The sequence below is a fragment of the Leptinotarsa decemlineata genome, unplaced genomic scaffold (assembly GCF_025532065.1).
Source record: "Leptinotarsa decemlineata unplaced genomic scaffold, Ldec_3_MD MMD2_tig00004307_RagTag_RagTag, whole genome shotgun sequence".
NCBI lineage: Eukaryota > Metazoa > Arthropoda > Insecta > Coleoptera > Chrysomelidae > Leptinotarsa > Leptinotarsa decemlineata.
Genome location: NW_027412606.1, coordinates 1,629,114 through 1,646,600, shown reverse-complemented (window position 1 = coordinate 1,646,600; position 17,487 = coordinate 1,629,114). Strand labels below are relative to the sequence as shown.

General features: G+C 35.7%; 1 protein-coding gene and 1 non-coding gene across 2 annotated transcripts in view; one reads left to right on the top strand and one right to left on the bottom strand.

Annotated features, from left to right (window-relative positions):
* The window catches only part of LOC141483851 (selection and upkeep of intraepithelial T-cells protein 1), a 566,613-nt gene that overhangs the window by 390,924 nt on the left and 158,202 nt on the right, over positions 1-17,487 (top strand). The window contains exon 5 of the mRNA XM_074178752.1: positions 293-456. Coding sequence (XP_074034853.1) covers positions 293-456 — 164 coding nt within the window. The remainder of the gene's footprint in view (positions 1-292; positions 457-17,487) is intronic.
* On the bottom strand, positions 12,553-12,624 carry TRNAP-AGG (transfer RNA proline (anticodon AGG)). Its single transcript has one exon. It is a non-coding gene; the product is annotated as a tRNA-Pro (tRNA).

Below are 17,487 nucleotides of genomic sequence, written 5' to 3'. Positions count from 1 at the left end.
TGGTGATCGAAACCCGTTGCCAAGGTGTTAAAAACAACGATTGGGTGTTGGGAACAAACTCCAGTATTATTTAATCACAGATAATTGAGGCTACTTGTTCATGCAAACCAATTGAAGTCGTGAAGTTTTCCAAACACCCCAATCGAATTCATAATCTTAACAGATACGCATCAAAGTCATAAACTTTTTTGACGGGACTGTTGAAAAAAATTATTTGAGTTGTACGTGTGCATGACCAAAATTTTTCCGTTCGCATTTTTCGGAGTATATTGAATCAAGAAATTTATTCCAGGAATATAACGGAGCCAGATGTGACTTTCCGAAGACGAGGAAAACTCTTCGAGGTTTCAGCGACGACGACGTTGCCCGCTTTGAATGACCCAGAGGAATTCTCCTGTAAGTTACATATCCCAGAAGCCAACTACACGACTCGAAGGGAGACGGTTTTTTATCCAGGTGAGACTTCATTTTGCCCTGCTGGGATTTGTTATAAGAGAAATATAAATTTTGGAATATTCCACGGCGCTTCGTTCGTGGAGTCGAATAAACCGATTTCTGTTTGGCTATAAAAATGCGGTGGGTAACAGAGTAATGATGTATTTCATTATTGTATGGGTTTTATATGGAAAAATATCGATTTATCTCTTTCGAAGAGGGTCACAGAGTTGTTCATTTCACCCACTGGAAATTTAAAGGCGTGGAGAAACAGTTTTGAAAAAGTTACTTCATTTTATGAACGCGCCTGTTCTACCACAGCTACCACCCCAGTTATAATATTCATAAATTCTTCCTTATTGCATATCTACAATACAGGGTGTAACTGAATAAGCGTAAAACATTCAAGAAGGTGATTCCTCATCAAAAAAAAAAGATAGGATCTTTCAAATAAAGAAATTTCATCAGAGCATCCCTTGTTAAGATACAGCCCCTTAAAAAGGAAATATGAAATTTGTATAAACATTTTTTTCACAAGCACTGAAGAAGTCACAATATTGAAATTAACCTGACTACCAAAAAGACACTTAGCCAGTAATTTATTTGGTTTACCCCATTATTGTAAGGGGTGGAAAACGCAACCCCTAAAATTTATTTCCAATGTAACTTTTTGTCCTATTATTTGTTTACCATTCAAAAATTAAATTCCGATTGCCTGTTTTATTCCAAACAAAAAATGTCTCTTGTGTTTTTTGCCCAAAATAAACCAGTTCGCAGCATAAAATTATTTTACGAACAACTACAGAGATACATCGTCATAAATGCGAACTGGATTTATTGTTATTTTGTAGTTAGTACCTGCATTAAACGATTGAAGGGTAATAAACAAAACTGATTTATTAATAACAAAACACACAATATGTAGAAATCATAGTAAATGTTCAATACCTTCAGACACTACGCATGCGTCTAGACGTCGGCGCATTGAGCCACGTATTCGCTCAAATATTCCTGGAGTCTCTCTGATTACCCTGCATGCATCAATGATGCGGTTTCTCAAGTCCTTTTCATCGCGAACAGGAGTACGATAAACCAAATACTGTAAATGGCCTCAAATAGAGAAATCGAGAGGATTGAGATCCAGGGATCGAGCGGGCCAGTTCTGTGGTCCTCCTCGACCTATCCACTGATTAGCATATGTTTCAGTTAAATGCTGACGTGCTACTTGACTAAAATGGGCAGGAGCCCCATCATGCATAAAAAACATATCTTTTCTGACGCCCAAAAGAACTTCCTTCAGCAGTACTGGATGCACTCTTCTTAAAAATTGAACGTATGCCTCACCATTCAATCGAGGAGGTAGAAAATGATGCCCAATTAAATCATCCCCAATAACTCCGAGCTACACGTTAAGAGAAAACTGTTTTTAATGGTTAGTTTCGACAATAGCGTGAGGGTTTTCATCAGCCCGTATGTAGTAATTACGAAAATTAATAACCTTTTCCAGAGAAAAACTACATTCGTCTGTGAATTCTATCGTATTCAGAAAGTTACAATTTCTTCTAATCATCCAATTGCAAAATTCAAGACGGTTCGGAAAGTCTCGCGGTAACAGTGCCTGTACTCGTTATAGATGGTAAGGGTATAAGAGTTGTTCCTTCAAAATTCGAAATACCGTCATATGATCAACATTTAGCTGGAAAGCAATCTTTCTAGTACTGGTAGTTGATTGTTCTTCAATCAAATTAAATACTGCTTCCTCAAGCTGTGGTGTTCGTACTTCTCGATGGCGACCACAATCCTGCGTTCTTTTGTCGAATGAACCATATTCTCGTAATCGTTGATGAAGTCGAGCAAATATTCTATAACGATGAGATTGGAACCTTTGGTGTGGAACTTGAATAACTTTTTTCGAAATCAATTGCCCTAACACCAAACAGATATTTTTGCACTCGACGGGCGTTTCGCCAACAAAGTTAGCATCATCAGGAAAATCTTCTCCTGAGGATGAGGATGTAAAATCATATGTGTTTGAAATAATTACAAAACAATACATATTACAAAAAATTGTTACGCTTTTGAAGAATTCCTCAACTAGATCTTGAAGTTTTCCTCTTTTTTAATCTGTGTGACTGTTATTTATTACTTATTGTGTATATACGGCTATATATAATATATTATGTAATGCGCCCATTGCCGTCTTTCACAATAATTTTGTCATTGTGTACATTGTATACAACCTTATTGATTGAAATAAACTGGTATTATCATTATTATTAACACTGATGAAAATGTAAATATCACATGTAAACTGTATACCGAATAACTCACACGGGACAGTATCTCAACCACTAATCCAACCACCATCAATCGACTAACGGATGAATCATCAAGACTTCATTAGACCGTGCTTTCGGGCTCTGTAATACGAAGGAAGATCTCGAGAACGAACTAGACATCATCAAAAATGATCTTCAACGGAATGACTACTTCAAAGCGATGGTAGAACAGACTTTGGCTGAGAGACAGCAGGAGCCTCGCAAGGAAGAGAAGCCGTCATAACCAGTGTTTGCACTTTTCTACATCAGAGGACTATCGGAAAGGATAGGAAGCATTGGTGGAAGCAAGTTCAATATCAGAACCTGCTTCAGATCCGGTAATACTATCCGTAGCGTCCTCACGATGCTACGGATGGTATTACCGGATACCCTGTGAGTGCCGACAATCCTGTATCGGGGAAACTGAGAGGCCATTGAATTTTCGCATTGCCAAGCACAAGAAACACACACAGCGAGGAGAAACCAGCTAATCAGGAACGGCAGAGCATGTTTGGACCCACCAACATAACATCGAGTGGTCCCAAGCTGAGATCATCTACAGAGAGGAACACTGGTTCAAGAGGAAGTTCAAAGAAGTTGCATCAATATATATTGCTCAACAACGTATTCAGCCAAGCTAGCGTGAAAATACGCAACATATGGAAACCCATCATGAAGCGAAAAATGGCCAACTTCCGCCAAATAGTCAGAAAGTAATAATATATCTGCTACATATTGAAATAAATAACAATAATAATGAATATTCTCATGCAACACATGAATGTAAATATAAGAATATAAAAACTATGAAACATTAAAATATAAAAGTGAATGCATAGAAAATGAAAGTAAGTATCTACTTCGTGAACATTTTCAGCTACACCAACAGTAGAACCAACAAGTGGGAATCTCAGATCAAAGTGTATTTTTTCGAAATAATAATTTATCATTACAATTATTCGACTCACACGACTGAAGAATTGATGGTAGTGAATGTTCTTTGCACTCAATACACGGGCTGGAAAGTCCTGGGCCCAAGACAGAAAACGCGTTTTATTCGTTCAAAATTGGCTTCAACGCAATCACCATCAGGTTTCAGCAATAACTCCTTGATTAGAGTGGAATCCCTATTTGGTGAGCATTGTCGTAAGGTATGTCAACAGCCAGTAGTTGCTGGGAGCAAAGTCTGGCAAATACGGTGGATGTGGGGCAATTCTAGTTTTATCATCCGGTGCAATGTCTTGATAAAACAATGGTTTTTTTTCGCCATGCGGTCGTATCTTTGCAATTTCGGCCTTCAAACGCTACAATAACGCTACATAATATTCACTTTGATGTTATTTTCCTCCTCAAGATGGTCGATAAATATTATACCACGCACATTCCAAAATACTGAGGCCATAACTTTTCCAGCCGATTGTTGGGCTTTCGAGCGCATTGTATAATGGTTCACCAGTTGTTCTCCACTCCACTGTTTTGATTCTGGAAAGAAGTACTGGATCCATGTTCCATTCATTGTCACATATCGATGCAAATATTCCGGTTCATTTATTATGTTCAAACATGGCTAAACACTGCTTTCTCTTGTCGAATGCAATATAAAGCCAACACGTTGTTTTATTTCCTGGTGTTACTGCCCCATTTGGACGACCACTGCCTTTTGCATCACCGGTATCTCTACGGCCACGTTTGAAATCAGCAAATCAACGTTCATTTGTTGTTTCTGATAGAGCGGAGTTTTTATAACACTTTTCAAGCCATCGCTTTGCTTGAACGGTATTTTTTTCCATCAAGAAGCAGTGTAAAATCAAAACACGAAATATTTTTCCGTCCATTGTTTTGAAAATTACAAAAGTAGTGTCACTCTCAGCGGAATAACTCACAAACTCATGAGTAGATCATCATGAAATTACTACCAACTCTAAAAGCGGTGAATGCAACACCAGCGCCATCTGTTCCATGTGTTCGGTCCGGAACTTTTCAGCCCATCTAGCTATCTACCTCATGTTTCGGCAGTGATTTGATTTGAATATCACAATGAAATTCTATTCAAGCTATAGGAAGCTATAGTATAAATTAATGTGAATAACATTTGAGTCAACAACAAAACTGTTCCGACTGAATTGTGTCACCTACATTTTCCGTAGTATTTTTCGAACCTATAATTGACTTTTATACTCTCTGTTTCTTCATGGTCAACGACTGTATCTCTAACTTCCGTAGTGTAGATAATAGCGGATTAAACTAATGACAAAAAGATCCTTTTCTAAATTACCTGCATGGAAGTCAAGAAAGGAAGTTTTCTTTCCAATCTAACTTCGACTCCATCGTTCAAACTCAGCCAAAGCCTCGAGGCGCCCTTTCCACTTATCTGTTACAAACAGGTATTCACCCACCCTTACTTCCCGACATAATACATTTTTAGTGCGCAGGGTGTATTGTCATTATTCGACTGGAATTAACGAGAATTAAATCAGTTTTGGAAGTTCGTTTCATTTCCTTGTTCACTAAATCATTTCCTAGGAGGAAGTTGAATTTATTCAAACGGGAAATCGCGCATAAACAAATGTTAAACATTGGTACAAAGGATATATATTAGGTTTTATGCTAATGACATTTTTGGTGATTTCCGGTGCGACAGATTTTTATGTTTCCGTTCCTTTGAATTCATCCTCCTCTATAAACAAGGTCGATGGAATGGGAATTTCATTAATTTTTTCATGTTATGCACTACTATATCACAATAATATTGTTTTTTCGAAAGTTGTATCAGTTTTTATGAGTCTACTTTGAACTGTAATATCTCAATGGATACTCATTCAATTCAATTCAAAAAAGCGCCATTTAAGTCAGTGTACTGTTGTCAACTCAACACGAGTTTCAATAGTGTCGGCATGTGCCGACATTCAGGAATGTCGGCACATGCTTCACGAGCCCACTCTTGACAACTAGAGCATTGTATCCAGTTTTCGTCGTGGTCCTCCAAGCAAACTACGCAAGTTGTTTTTCCGATGTCACATATTTGAGTTAATGGTTCCTTTTTCTTCGTTTCATGCCGAGTTTTTCCTTCAGCCTCCACACCTTTCGTTCGTTTCTCCTTCTATTACTCTTCTATCACTTTTTTGAACCTGGATCCCATTCTTTTCTATTTTATCTCCAAGTTTTTTCATTCTCTTTTTCTCCAGCAGCAAATTTGTAGGATGATGATGTTAGAATATCGCTTCTTCCAGTTTTCCTTTTCCGAATCGCTGATCTTCTTATGGCAGCATCCGGCAATGGTGTTCATTTATAGACAGTCTAAACAACATCTGGATCAAAGCTCTTCGACGGCTTGGGGCTGCTGATTATTGGTTCGTTGATAGATTCTCTAGGAGTGACTGTCGATTCTTCTAGGACCAAATCGTTGGACAGTTGTGCATCACAGGACGTCACGGAAACTTCTCCGCCGCAATTTGGTACATTTAAGGAAGTTTCTGGTCATGTCTGCAGCCAAACAATCCACGTCAGAGAATAAATACCTCTCAAATGGGTCAATTTATGTGCATACAAACCCAGACATGGCAATATCCAGCCGAGTTACTTTAGTGAACGCTTCTTTGACCAGACCAGCAATATCGTAGCCGGTTATCCAAGATCCGGCATTTTTTCCCATCCACATGTTGCATCGTTGGTTATAAGCATATTTGAATGGCTTCAAGAATGTTCTGTCCAGTGGTGGGAGGTTGTGGGTGATGTATGGTGGTCAGCTCATCACATGAACGTTGTTTTCTCGGCAAAAATTGATAACCGCCAGTGTCTTGTGTATGTGTACTGACTTCAAATTATTGAAAGCTTTGTCAATGAGAATATCTTTTCTTGGACAATAAAGTATATTGATTGATTGGTTGAATTGAATATCTACTTTAAGGATAACCAACAATTTCTCTGTTGCTTTCACAAATTCTAGAACACACCAACAAATTATTTTGTTCCCGTTTTGGACTGTTTGGAACCCTTGGTGTAGTTATGAGTATAATTGACGTTTTATCACAACACCAAACTCTTATTTGTAATACCTCGACATGAGTTTCAAACACCAAGTGATTATCTTCAAGAGGAAGAGTAAACAGTTCAAACTATTCAACAGGTTAATCTTTCTCTTGAAGATGATCACTTGGTGACTGAAACACGTGTCAAGGTGTCAAAAATAACGGTTTGACGTGGGGATAAAACCCCAGTTATTGTGTCAAATATGGAAATTAGGCATGAAATAATTCAAATTCATTCAAGCAAATATATGAATTGAAAGATTTTTCAACCTCAACTTCAATATTCTGGAACAAAAACACTCAGTATTAGCAATTCCATCTTTTAATATTCCATGATCATAGACTCCAAAATTTATACGATTACAGGATATAGAAATATAAAACAATATCCAACTACACAAAGTTGCAGCATATGAATCTTTATGAATATGAATATTGAGGAAGGTCAAGAGCAACCACAAATAGTTGAAAAATTCATTCAGAATTCTATGATCACTCTTCAGAAACGATTTCAGAACTTTCTCGAAATGCAGCACATCTCATTTTAATCGATCCTTCTGGATAGCTGTATAATGTAAGTTTTTGGTGATTCTTTGTATTTTTATTAACTATTTAAGTTCATTCCTGAGCGTATTTTTCCGTTCTTTCTCATAATTAATATTCTATTGAGTTTTCAAATGGGATTTTCCATTATTTGGATGGAAGACGGTTGGGTGAAACAGCGAAAAATCTTCTCGTAATAAGCAAAGCGGGTACTGAATTGCGACACATGGTGGAGGCGCCGTATCTGAAGGGTTTTTTATCAACTTATATGCGACAATATTCATTTTGGACATTTGAAAGTACAAGCAAAACAATATTTATATCGATACATCCGGCAACCTCTCGTGTTCCATTGATTCAGTGAAAATATTGCTTGGATCAGAGCAATCAGTCATATGAAAATTCATTTTTCATATCAAATTTCATTCGAGTAATTTTCATTTTCAAACGTGTTCCGTCCTTCGTCAATGAATGCAGTAACGAGAACTTAATGACATTCCAAATATAAGTTTCTGTTCGAAATCCCCGACAAAAATAATCATTCATAATGTGAACAATACTTTTTTATATTACAACCACCAATTATTTTATAAAAAATCCAAAATGATCCATTATCCGACCTAGTGAACCGCCACAGAATATTATTAATGTAATTTGAACCTCACTGCATGGCTATTAATCCACGTAGAAATTTATATGGCCATTAATCTAATTAGTATTCATGTGGTTATCGTGTCCCTTCTGGCGATCCTGATGGGAATAAGCACGCTTGATGTCTTTCCCGAATAGCTGCTCGTCTATTCCAAGGATGTTACATCACATTGCCAATGGTCACCAATGTATTAGAAATTCAATATCTCATCGTGCGGTTAGTGAGGTTTCGTGAGTATTATTGGATGTTGGAGGACCGGACCTGCACTGTCTAATGTGATTAACTGATTTGATACCTATAAGGACCCATAGACGATGGAATTTTTGTTCAAATAATTGTACGATAGGTGACATTGTGATCAGTAAAGACAGATATGATGAATGTTTTGCGCAAATCTTTGACAAGATTTCTAGAAAGTGGTTGTACGACTATAGTCCGTTCATAATTTGTTGATAGCTCACTGCAAGTTTGACCCTCATTAGAGAACTGAAATACAGAGAGGACAGCTAATATGATATAATAACAAAAACCAAAGTAAAACTGGCAGTTTAAGATGTTTTCGACTAACCCACCTTGTATCTGAAGAAATACAATACAGCTATAAAACTTTTAATCCGATTATGTAGGTATTTTGAGTGGAAATGAGTGACCAGTGTCGTAGAGTATATGATTAAAACATTAGTTACTTTAAATAAATAAATATATCAATATTCTTAAACTGTAGGTACAGTAAACTGTATTTTTATTTTAAAAACATTTCTTTATTCTATTCAAAAATAATAAGTTACTTGCGATTTGTAAAAGATACATTTATTTAATTAATACCTATTTTCAAATGATATAAACTACGATTACTTACAAAACTATTCAAATTCAAAATAAACAGGATCATCTTCGGAATCCGAGTCGTCTTGCAGGTTAATAATTAGCGGTTGTGTCTCTACAGTCGCATCAATTATATTGTCAAGATCCCACATTTTTTGTTCTTCTTCTATTGCATGTCTTACTGCATCTCGCCAATTTTGTTCTGTAATATGTTGTAAAGACTCATATAACAATTCACGTACAGCTTGTATTTTATATGACGTATTTTTTCTAGCCACATAGCTTTTCATTTGTGCCCAAATGAGTTCAATTGGATTTAATTCGCAGTGATAGGGTGGAAGTCTAAAGACTGTGATGTTTCGTCTTTCCGCCATTTTGTCAACTACGTATTTCTTGAACTTAGATTTGTGTTGCCGGGCAATTTTTAAAAGTTCTGCTTTAACCATTCCATCTTCGTAAGGCAGTCAATGATATCCTGTTTCTTCCACGCAGTCGTTGCAAGTCTTTCAACTAGTCGTGAATGATAAGGTGCACTATCTAATACTATAATTGAGTTTGGTGGTATATGTTCAATCATCTGCTCAAAATACTCTTCGAAAACATCAGCTGCCATCTCCTCGTGATAGTCTTTTGTGCTTTTGGATTCAAATTCCAACAAACCATGCTTAGCAAATCCTTTTTCACTGCCAATGTGAGAAACTATTAATCTACTGCCTTTACCAGAGGGTGGGGAAATACCAGTAGACCAACCTTCCATAAAGGCTTGCCTGGAGCTTGATATATTTTTATCTGTCCAAATTTTTGTGAGAGTATGACCTGCGTTTACCCACGTTTCGTCCTGATAGTAAATTGGCCTTCCTTCAGCCCGAAATTTTCGTATAGATCTTAGATACTTCCTTCTCCAACATATTATCTCTTCCCGGTCAATCAAAAGTGATTTTCGGTCTGATTTCTCCCACCGGAAATTTAATTCTTTTAAAACTTGCCACAATTTGGTTCGTCCGACATGAGGCAAATCCGGGTCGTCTCTAACTTCTTGTAAAATTTTGTTTGAGTTGGGTATTTCTTTTTTGTAAAAAAATTCGTGAATTTTCCTTCGAATACCATTTTTGGCAAATTCATCAATTTCAATAGGTTTTCTCCCCCTCTTTAAGTATTCGTTTGTATTTGGATTAGCTATACCTTTTTTTTTTCTTTCTGATAGGAACCTATATATTGTTGACTCCCCTACGCCCGTCATGTTGGCACAACTCTTGATTATGTTCTGAACAGTGTTTGTGGAATTCTGAGAAACCAGAGCATCGTGAACGTTCAAAACAATAGTCTTCTCTCTTGGTGAATAGACAGACTTACTGACTGTACGAAACAGTACCGGTGTAAAACTTGATGATGTTGATGATGATGACGAAGCCATCGCAAGCAATCAAACAAAACAAGCAGGAACGAAAGGTACGTATATGTTTGTAGGAATATGAAAAAAGTTACTCACGCACTGCACAAAATTCGCAAAATAAATATTAGAGACGTTAATTACTGCCGTAGACGCCGAAACACCAACGAGCCGTAAATTAAATGCGATTAAAAAATGTACTAAACCAAAAATTATTTCCGTTCGTTAGAACTTCACCCTTTCAAGGCAAGTTTCGAATATAAACTGAAGCTTTATATTTAATGAATAAACACCTCAGGAACCTCCGCCTATGATTTTACGAGTTTTACGACCGTTTTATGACTTGGGCCCTCATTTTGTGCTATCGACAAATTATGAACGGACTATAGGTAAGTATATTGTTCATCATAGCACCAACTGTTTTGGAGAAGGTTATAATAGCTGGTGTAATAGTTGCGTTATTATTGGACAACAATTTCTCACATTCAATTGTTCAGCAACAAAACAGATCTTGGTTTTGACAGTATTCTGTTGCTTTATTTTGAAGTTGCAAGAAGATAATATTGAACCCTTTCACAAAATTGGACAAGAAACTATAAGTGAGCGAAATTTTATAATTCACATTCCAGAATGAACTGAATGTTATAATTGTTCAACTGAAAGATAAATCAGATCTTGGTTTTGACAGTATTCAGCTTCATTTCAAATTTGCAAGTACCAAAACGTTATAGTTTGGCAAAATGCTATGATTTACATTCCCGAATTAATGGAATGTAATAATTGTTCACCTAAAAGACAAAACAGGTCCGTTGCTTCATTTCAAAGTTGCAGTTTGATGATATTGCATCCTCATACGAAACTGAACGAAATGTTCATTCAGGAATTTACATTCCTGAATGAACTGAATGTTATAATTTTTCACCTGAAAAACAGAACAGATCCGTTGTTTCATTTCAAAATTACAGGATGATGATTTAGCATTCTTTTACAAACCTGGACAAAATGCCATAATTTACATTCCTGAATGAACTGAATGTCATAATTGTTCAACTAAAAGACAAATCAGATCTTGGTTTTGACAGTATTCTGTTGCTTCATTTCAGAGCTGCAAGGAGGTGGTACTGCACCAATTGACAAAACTGTACAGAATAATGTAATTCAGCAATAGCGTTTGGTGACAATAATAACATTTTCCCCTAAGAAAATGCCATCTATGAGATAGACAAAAGACTGAATCCTCAACTAACAAAGATAAACGAGGCTTCCCAGGACGATCAGTTGCAAAGCCAAGCTTTGAAAAGCAATCAGTGAAAGAATTCCATCCTCTGTCTTCCACAACATCCATCAGTGTGATGCAGCTAGATGGACTCGTGATCTTACCAGAGACAGCGTAACTTTTAGACACGAAATGAAAGAAAGTACTCCTGAAACAGCTACTGTCATATAAACATTGAATTACACGAAAGAAAAAAAATTATTTCGAAACAAATACTTCTATATGAATATTGAGGTTGAGTGAAAGAGCAATTGAATGATGATTTGTCATTATGTAAATTGAACTTCGCCTTTTAACTTCTTATAATAAATGAACTGTACATGATTAATTTGCTTTAAATGTATTAGAAGATAATAAAGACGATATTATTATTATTATTGAATTATAAAGAAGATACTTTTCTCTACTCAGTTTGTATTTCAAACATTCGTTGTGGAATAAAAATCAGATATCATTCACATGAGTTCTACTTTGAATGAATGGTAACAAATTGCACTTACATGGAACACTGTCCCCCTCACTTAAGGTGAAACATCGGTGTATACCAGTGTATCGGTGTATACCAACGAATGTTTGAAATATAAACTGTATCTTATTTATAATTCAGTCTTCATATACAAGTATTCATTTCGAAAGATTTTTTCTTTCGTGTAATTCAGTGTTAAATGAAAGTAGCTGTTTCAGGAAGACTTTTTTTCAGTTTGTGTCTGAAAGTTACTTCTTTGCATGATTTACACATCCATGTATAGAGTTACTCATTTTCAAATTGATAACTTCCTTCGTCTCTTTGGAAGATTCTCTCATCCCTTTTTTTGTATCAAGATGGAGTAGTAGAAAGCCAGAAACTTTCTTTCCCAAATATTCTTATATAGTTCAATAGTTGTGATGAGTACACCAATTGTTCAGAAACTGTGCAGTTATTTTTGGAATCCAATGATGTGAAATATCAATATCTTGCTTACTAGAGATTCGTATGCTGTTGTATGTTAGTATTTATTGATTTCATGAATTACAATTATATTATTAGTTTAGAAAATTTACATGTCCATATTAATATAGTTACGATTATAATGATTAAAAAAAAAGGGCTCGTCCGGGATTTGAACCCGGGACCTCCCGCACCCTAAGCGGAAATCATACCCCTAGACCAACGAGCCGATATGTTATTTTATAAAAATTGTTTCATCACAACTAATATCTGTATGACTTTAAAATAGCACTAGATTTCATAAACTATTGAGCAATAATAATAATAATATCATCCGAACTGAAATCACTGAACTATATTTTCACATCAGTTAATTTGTAATGAAAGAAATAACAACAATTGTATTTTGACAAAGTGAAGGATGATTAAAAAAAACGTTTTGTGCTGTACAAAATTTTGCAAAATACAAATATTTATTCACCATTACTTCCTTCCCCAAAATCGGGTTGAAAATCATTTACTACCTTGATGTTTAATAAGCATTATATTTTTTTCGAAACGCACCATAACATCAAGCTTCAGTGAAAACGAATTATACTAGGCACTAAGGTCGCTCAAGCATAAAAAGACCACTGGTCTAGATGACATTCCAGCTTTCATCCTGAAAGATTGTGAAGTTGTGCTTGCTCGTCCTCTATCTATACTAATTAATATCTGCTTAAGATCGGCTACAATACCAAGGATCTGAAAATCATCAAAAGTCTGTCCCATTTTCAAGAAAGGAGATAGACGAGATAGTTCAAATTATCGGCCTATCTCTATTATTTGCAGCTTTGCAAAGGTTTTTGAGATTCTGCTGGAGCGAGTTATATATGATTTGAACGCATATCTCTCTGGAACTTTCATTTAAAAATATTTATAACAAAAAATCGGTACCTTCTTGTTTGACGTCATTTATGAACCAAATATAACCAACATGGTTTTTTGGAAAATTGTTCAACGGTCACCAATTTTCTAACTGTAACCCAACATATTGCTGAATCTATTGACAATAGGGGCCAAGCTAATATTATTTACACAGACTTTTCTAAGGCCTTCGACAGGCTTGACCATGGCATTCTACTGAACAAACTAGTAGCCTTTGTATTATCTTCATCCTTAATCGCACTCCTTCAGTCCTATCTTGGGAACGAAAACAATATGTTCAATGGTTTCAGATCTACCGAATATAGTGCTTCTTCCGGTGTTCCAGAAAGTTCAAATCTGGGACCGTTGCTCTTCAATATATTCATTAATGATATTGCAGATGTTATAGATGTGTATTTCCTTCCATATGCCGATGATCTAAAACTATACTGCCTCGTTGAGAACATAAATGATTGTGTGAACCTCTCAGCAAACGTAGGACGGGTTGTAGAATGGTGTTATCGAAATAACTTGTCACTGAACCCGGATAAATGTGACTGCTCTTGGCGTCACATTTGACACTGCACTATCATTTAATAGGCATATCGATAATGTTGTAACCTTCTCCTGTCGTTTGTACGGATTGATTGCACGTAACAGTAGTGATTTCAATGAAATTTCGACTTTAAAAACTTTATTCTATGCTTTCATAAGATCAAAGTTAGAATAAGCGTCAGTTGTGTGGATCCCCTTTCATCAATATCACATTGATAGAATAGAAGCAATTCAACCACGATCTTTAAAACTGCTAAGCCTGAAAACCTATTGCATTTATCCTCCAATAGGAACAATCCACTTCGAATTGCTACAGATGCATAACTTTTGCAGTCTCGAAAAAAGGCGTGAATATTATAGTGTTGCACTAACCTATAAGATTATCAAACGCATAGACTGCCCAACATTACTGGAAAAGTTTAATATTTGCATTCCTAGAGTCTGTTCCAGACACCCGAGTACTTTCTATATAAAAACATCTCGCACAAATGTTCTGGAGAATTCTCCGATCCATACCATGTGTGAAGTGACAAATTCTGTTAGCGATAATTTAGATATACTTAGTTGCAAATTGTCAAATATAAAATCCCACTTCCTAAAATAACTGTTTTGTCACCTATAACAAATATAAAATGTGTAGTAATTGTAGTCACTTGTCTGTATTGTTTGTAGTGTTTGCGTAGACTTCACAGTCACTTTTTTGTGATGTATTTATCATACTCTGTTATTTCCTGCTCTGTAATTGGGCTATGTCCTGTAGAGTATTGTATTACAAATAAATAAACTTTGAATGATGCAACTAATTTTTTGTAATCCAAATACAGACAAATTTACCTAAAGCAACAAAAGTACCTGTATAGAGGCGTTCGGACTGTATAAAAAGACACACAACAGGATGACACGTCAGATAGAAGAGTGTCTAGAGGATGACAGCACGACCAGCTGTCAAAAGCGCTCGCAGATAATCAAATAGAAGTCATAGAGCTTCAAATCCTTTTTGAAACTTACATTAATAGTAAAATAAATAAATGAATGAATAAATAGAAATCGATTGGACTTACATATATTCCCAGCCTCCGCCTATGGACTTCGCCGCTTTTATCACCAAAACTACGAATCAGTGATTCTATAGACTCAAGTAGAATATGTTTAGAGAGGTTTTTTCTCCAATCGAATATTTTGAGATCCACTCTCTCAAAGAATATTTACTTTGGCAATGTCAATGTTGTCTCGAGGATTTCGGAGGCTTTGCATGGAAGTTTATTTCGTATCGGTCCCACAAACAAACTCTCCACATTATGGCATGAGTTTCTTTGCAATGAAAATTTCCCATTCTTCAATAGAATACAACGAAAACAAAGATATTTGTTTTCAATTACGAAAGGTTTGTAAACGTTTAGTTTCATGAGTTTCTTATGCAGCATGGGAAAATATAACGGTTGTGCTAAGTCTGTTTGAAATCTGTTTGAAATCTGTTTCTCGGTTAACCAGCTGTCGCACCCCTACGAACAACAATCCTCAGAAGTCTAAACCTGTGCGAGCTAAGGATTAACGAGGTCTTACCTTTTAACCTCTGATTCCTAACACGATAGTCTGTAGGCTAACATTTTTTTTATATCACTTGTATAGTACGATTTTCCATCAGCCTCGAAATAGGCCTCAGATTCGACGATTACCTCTCAATCGACCATTTTCTTGAGGTGTGCGAACGGAAAAAAAGTCGCTGAGGGCCAGATCTGGAGATTGAGGTGGATGCGAAAGCAATTCGAAGCCCAAATCTTGCAATTTTGCCATTGTTTTCATCGATTTCAATGATCACATTATCATATTATATTATATTATAATATATTATATTATATTATATTATATTATATTATATTATATTATATTATATTATATTATATTATATTATATTATATTATATTATATTATATTATATTATATTATATTATATTATATTATATTATATTATATTATATTATATTATATTATATTATATTATATTATATTATATTATATTATATTATATTATATTATATTATATTATATTATATTATATTATATTATATTATATTATATTATATTATATTATATTATATTATATTATATTATATTATATTATATTATATTATATTATATTATATCATATCATATCATATTATAGTATATCATATTAAATTATTCTCTTTTCTTGTTGTCCTAACGAGTATCTAGTGGACTTCAAAGATGATACATACTTACGAAACTGCAGCTGCATGAATATTATAATAGTGGTCTGCTAGATTGAAATGTTCATCTATTTCGATCCTTCCGAAGAGTTTCTTGCTTCCGTTAGAGATTGAGTCTTGTTTGAAAATCATCAGTGTTATTATTAGATTGACTGGTGCCTCAGCTATATTTGTTTCCTCATAACAGTCAGTTGGTTAGGCGCATGTTTGGCAACACTGTCGATCATCACCTGTTGAAAATTCCATTTTCAGATGATTCAACAATAAGCTTTGCACGGACTGGTTATTACTTATATCAGGAAACGCTAGGTGAAGTTCCAGAAATTCACATAAGTTTTCGCTACCTCTTGAACATTTACTACAAACTAAACAAGTGAGGATTTTACCAACAGAAGATTTACAATCATTCCATCCAGAGTGGTCAGGAGTATTGATTTTGCTATTGTTTTGCTCACGAAGAGTATTCAACAAGAACCCCAAGAATTCGGAACAATCCTCTTGTTGTCCTAACGAGTATCTAGTGGACTACAAAGACTCCAGGAAATCGGTTGGAGGAAAAGATGATACATTCTTACGGAACTGCAGCTGCAGTTTGATGAATGAGTAGGAAACATTCCCATTCTCGTTCATCATTAAAACCTCGTTCTTGAAATTCTTCGTGATAAACAACACTTGTAAAATGCTATTCATGTAGTATTCATGTATCCAATCCAATTCTTTTCTCTAGATTTTCAGGACAACTATCTACTGATTAGTAACATGTCACAGAATCTCCATGAGAACCATTTCTCAAGCTGCGATCGATCATTCCAAGTGAAGAAGGGTTTCGTAGAGGGATCGATTCGGCTCTTGCTTCATGAAGCTCTTCCACTGAAAGGGAACCAGTTCTACGAGGACTGCAACTCATATTTGGGGGGCAAGAATGACCTGAATCCACTGACCGCACTGAAAAAGAAGAAGGTGGATCAATCACTTGTGAATTAACCTTGATAGGAGACTGATGAATATCCACATATTTCGGGTTGTTCCGAAGAGATTTCAGTTACGTACTGAAATTAGGGCAATCCATGATCTCATCAAAATCTTGTGAAGAAGGAATAGTTCCAAGGACCGAAGCAGCATTGCCACGTAGATTGCAATACTGATTCTTCCTATCAAAAAAGAGGTAGAACGGTGATCTTTCGTTGCTTGGCCTATTCTCCCTCCGAGTTCATGAACGAATAACAGAGACTCCGAGCCATAAACACCAAAAGTTCCAACCGCTACTGCATGGAACAGGTAGTTGTTACCAAGATTCCAACATTCTTCTCTTTTCAATTTCCCGCCAGCCAATGCTGCAGTTCCAGCAGACTTCGAATTTCCAGCTAGATGGGAAGCCGCGACCGTGTCAACGCAAGTGAAGT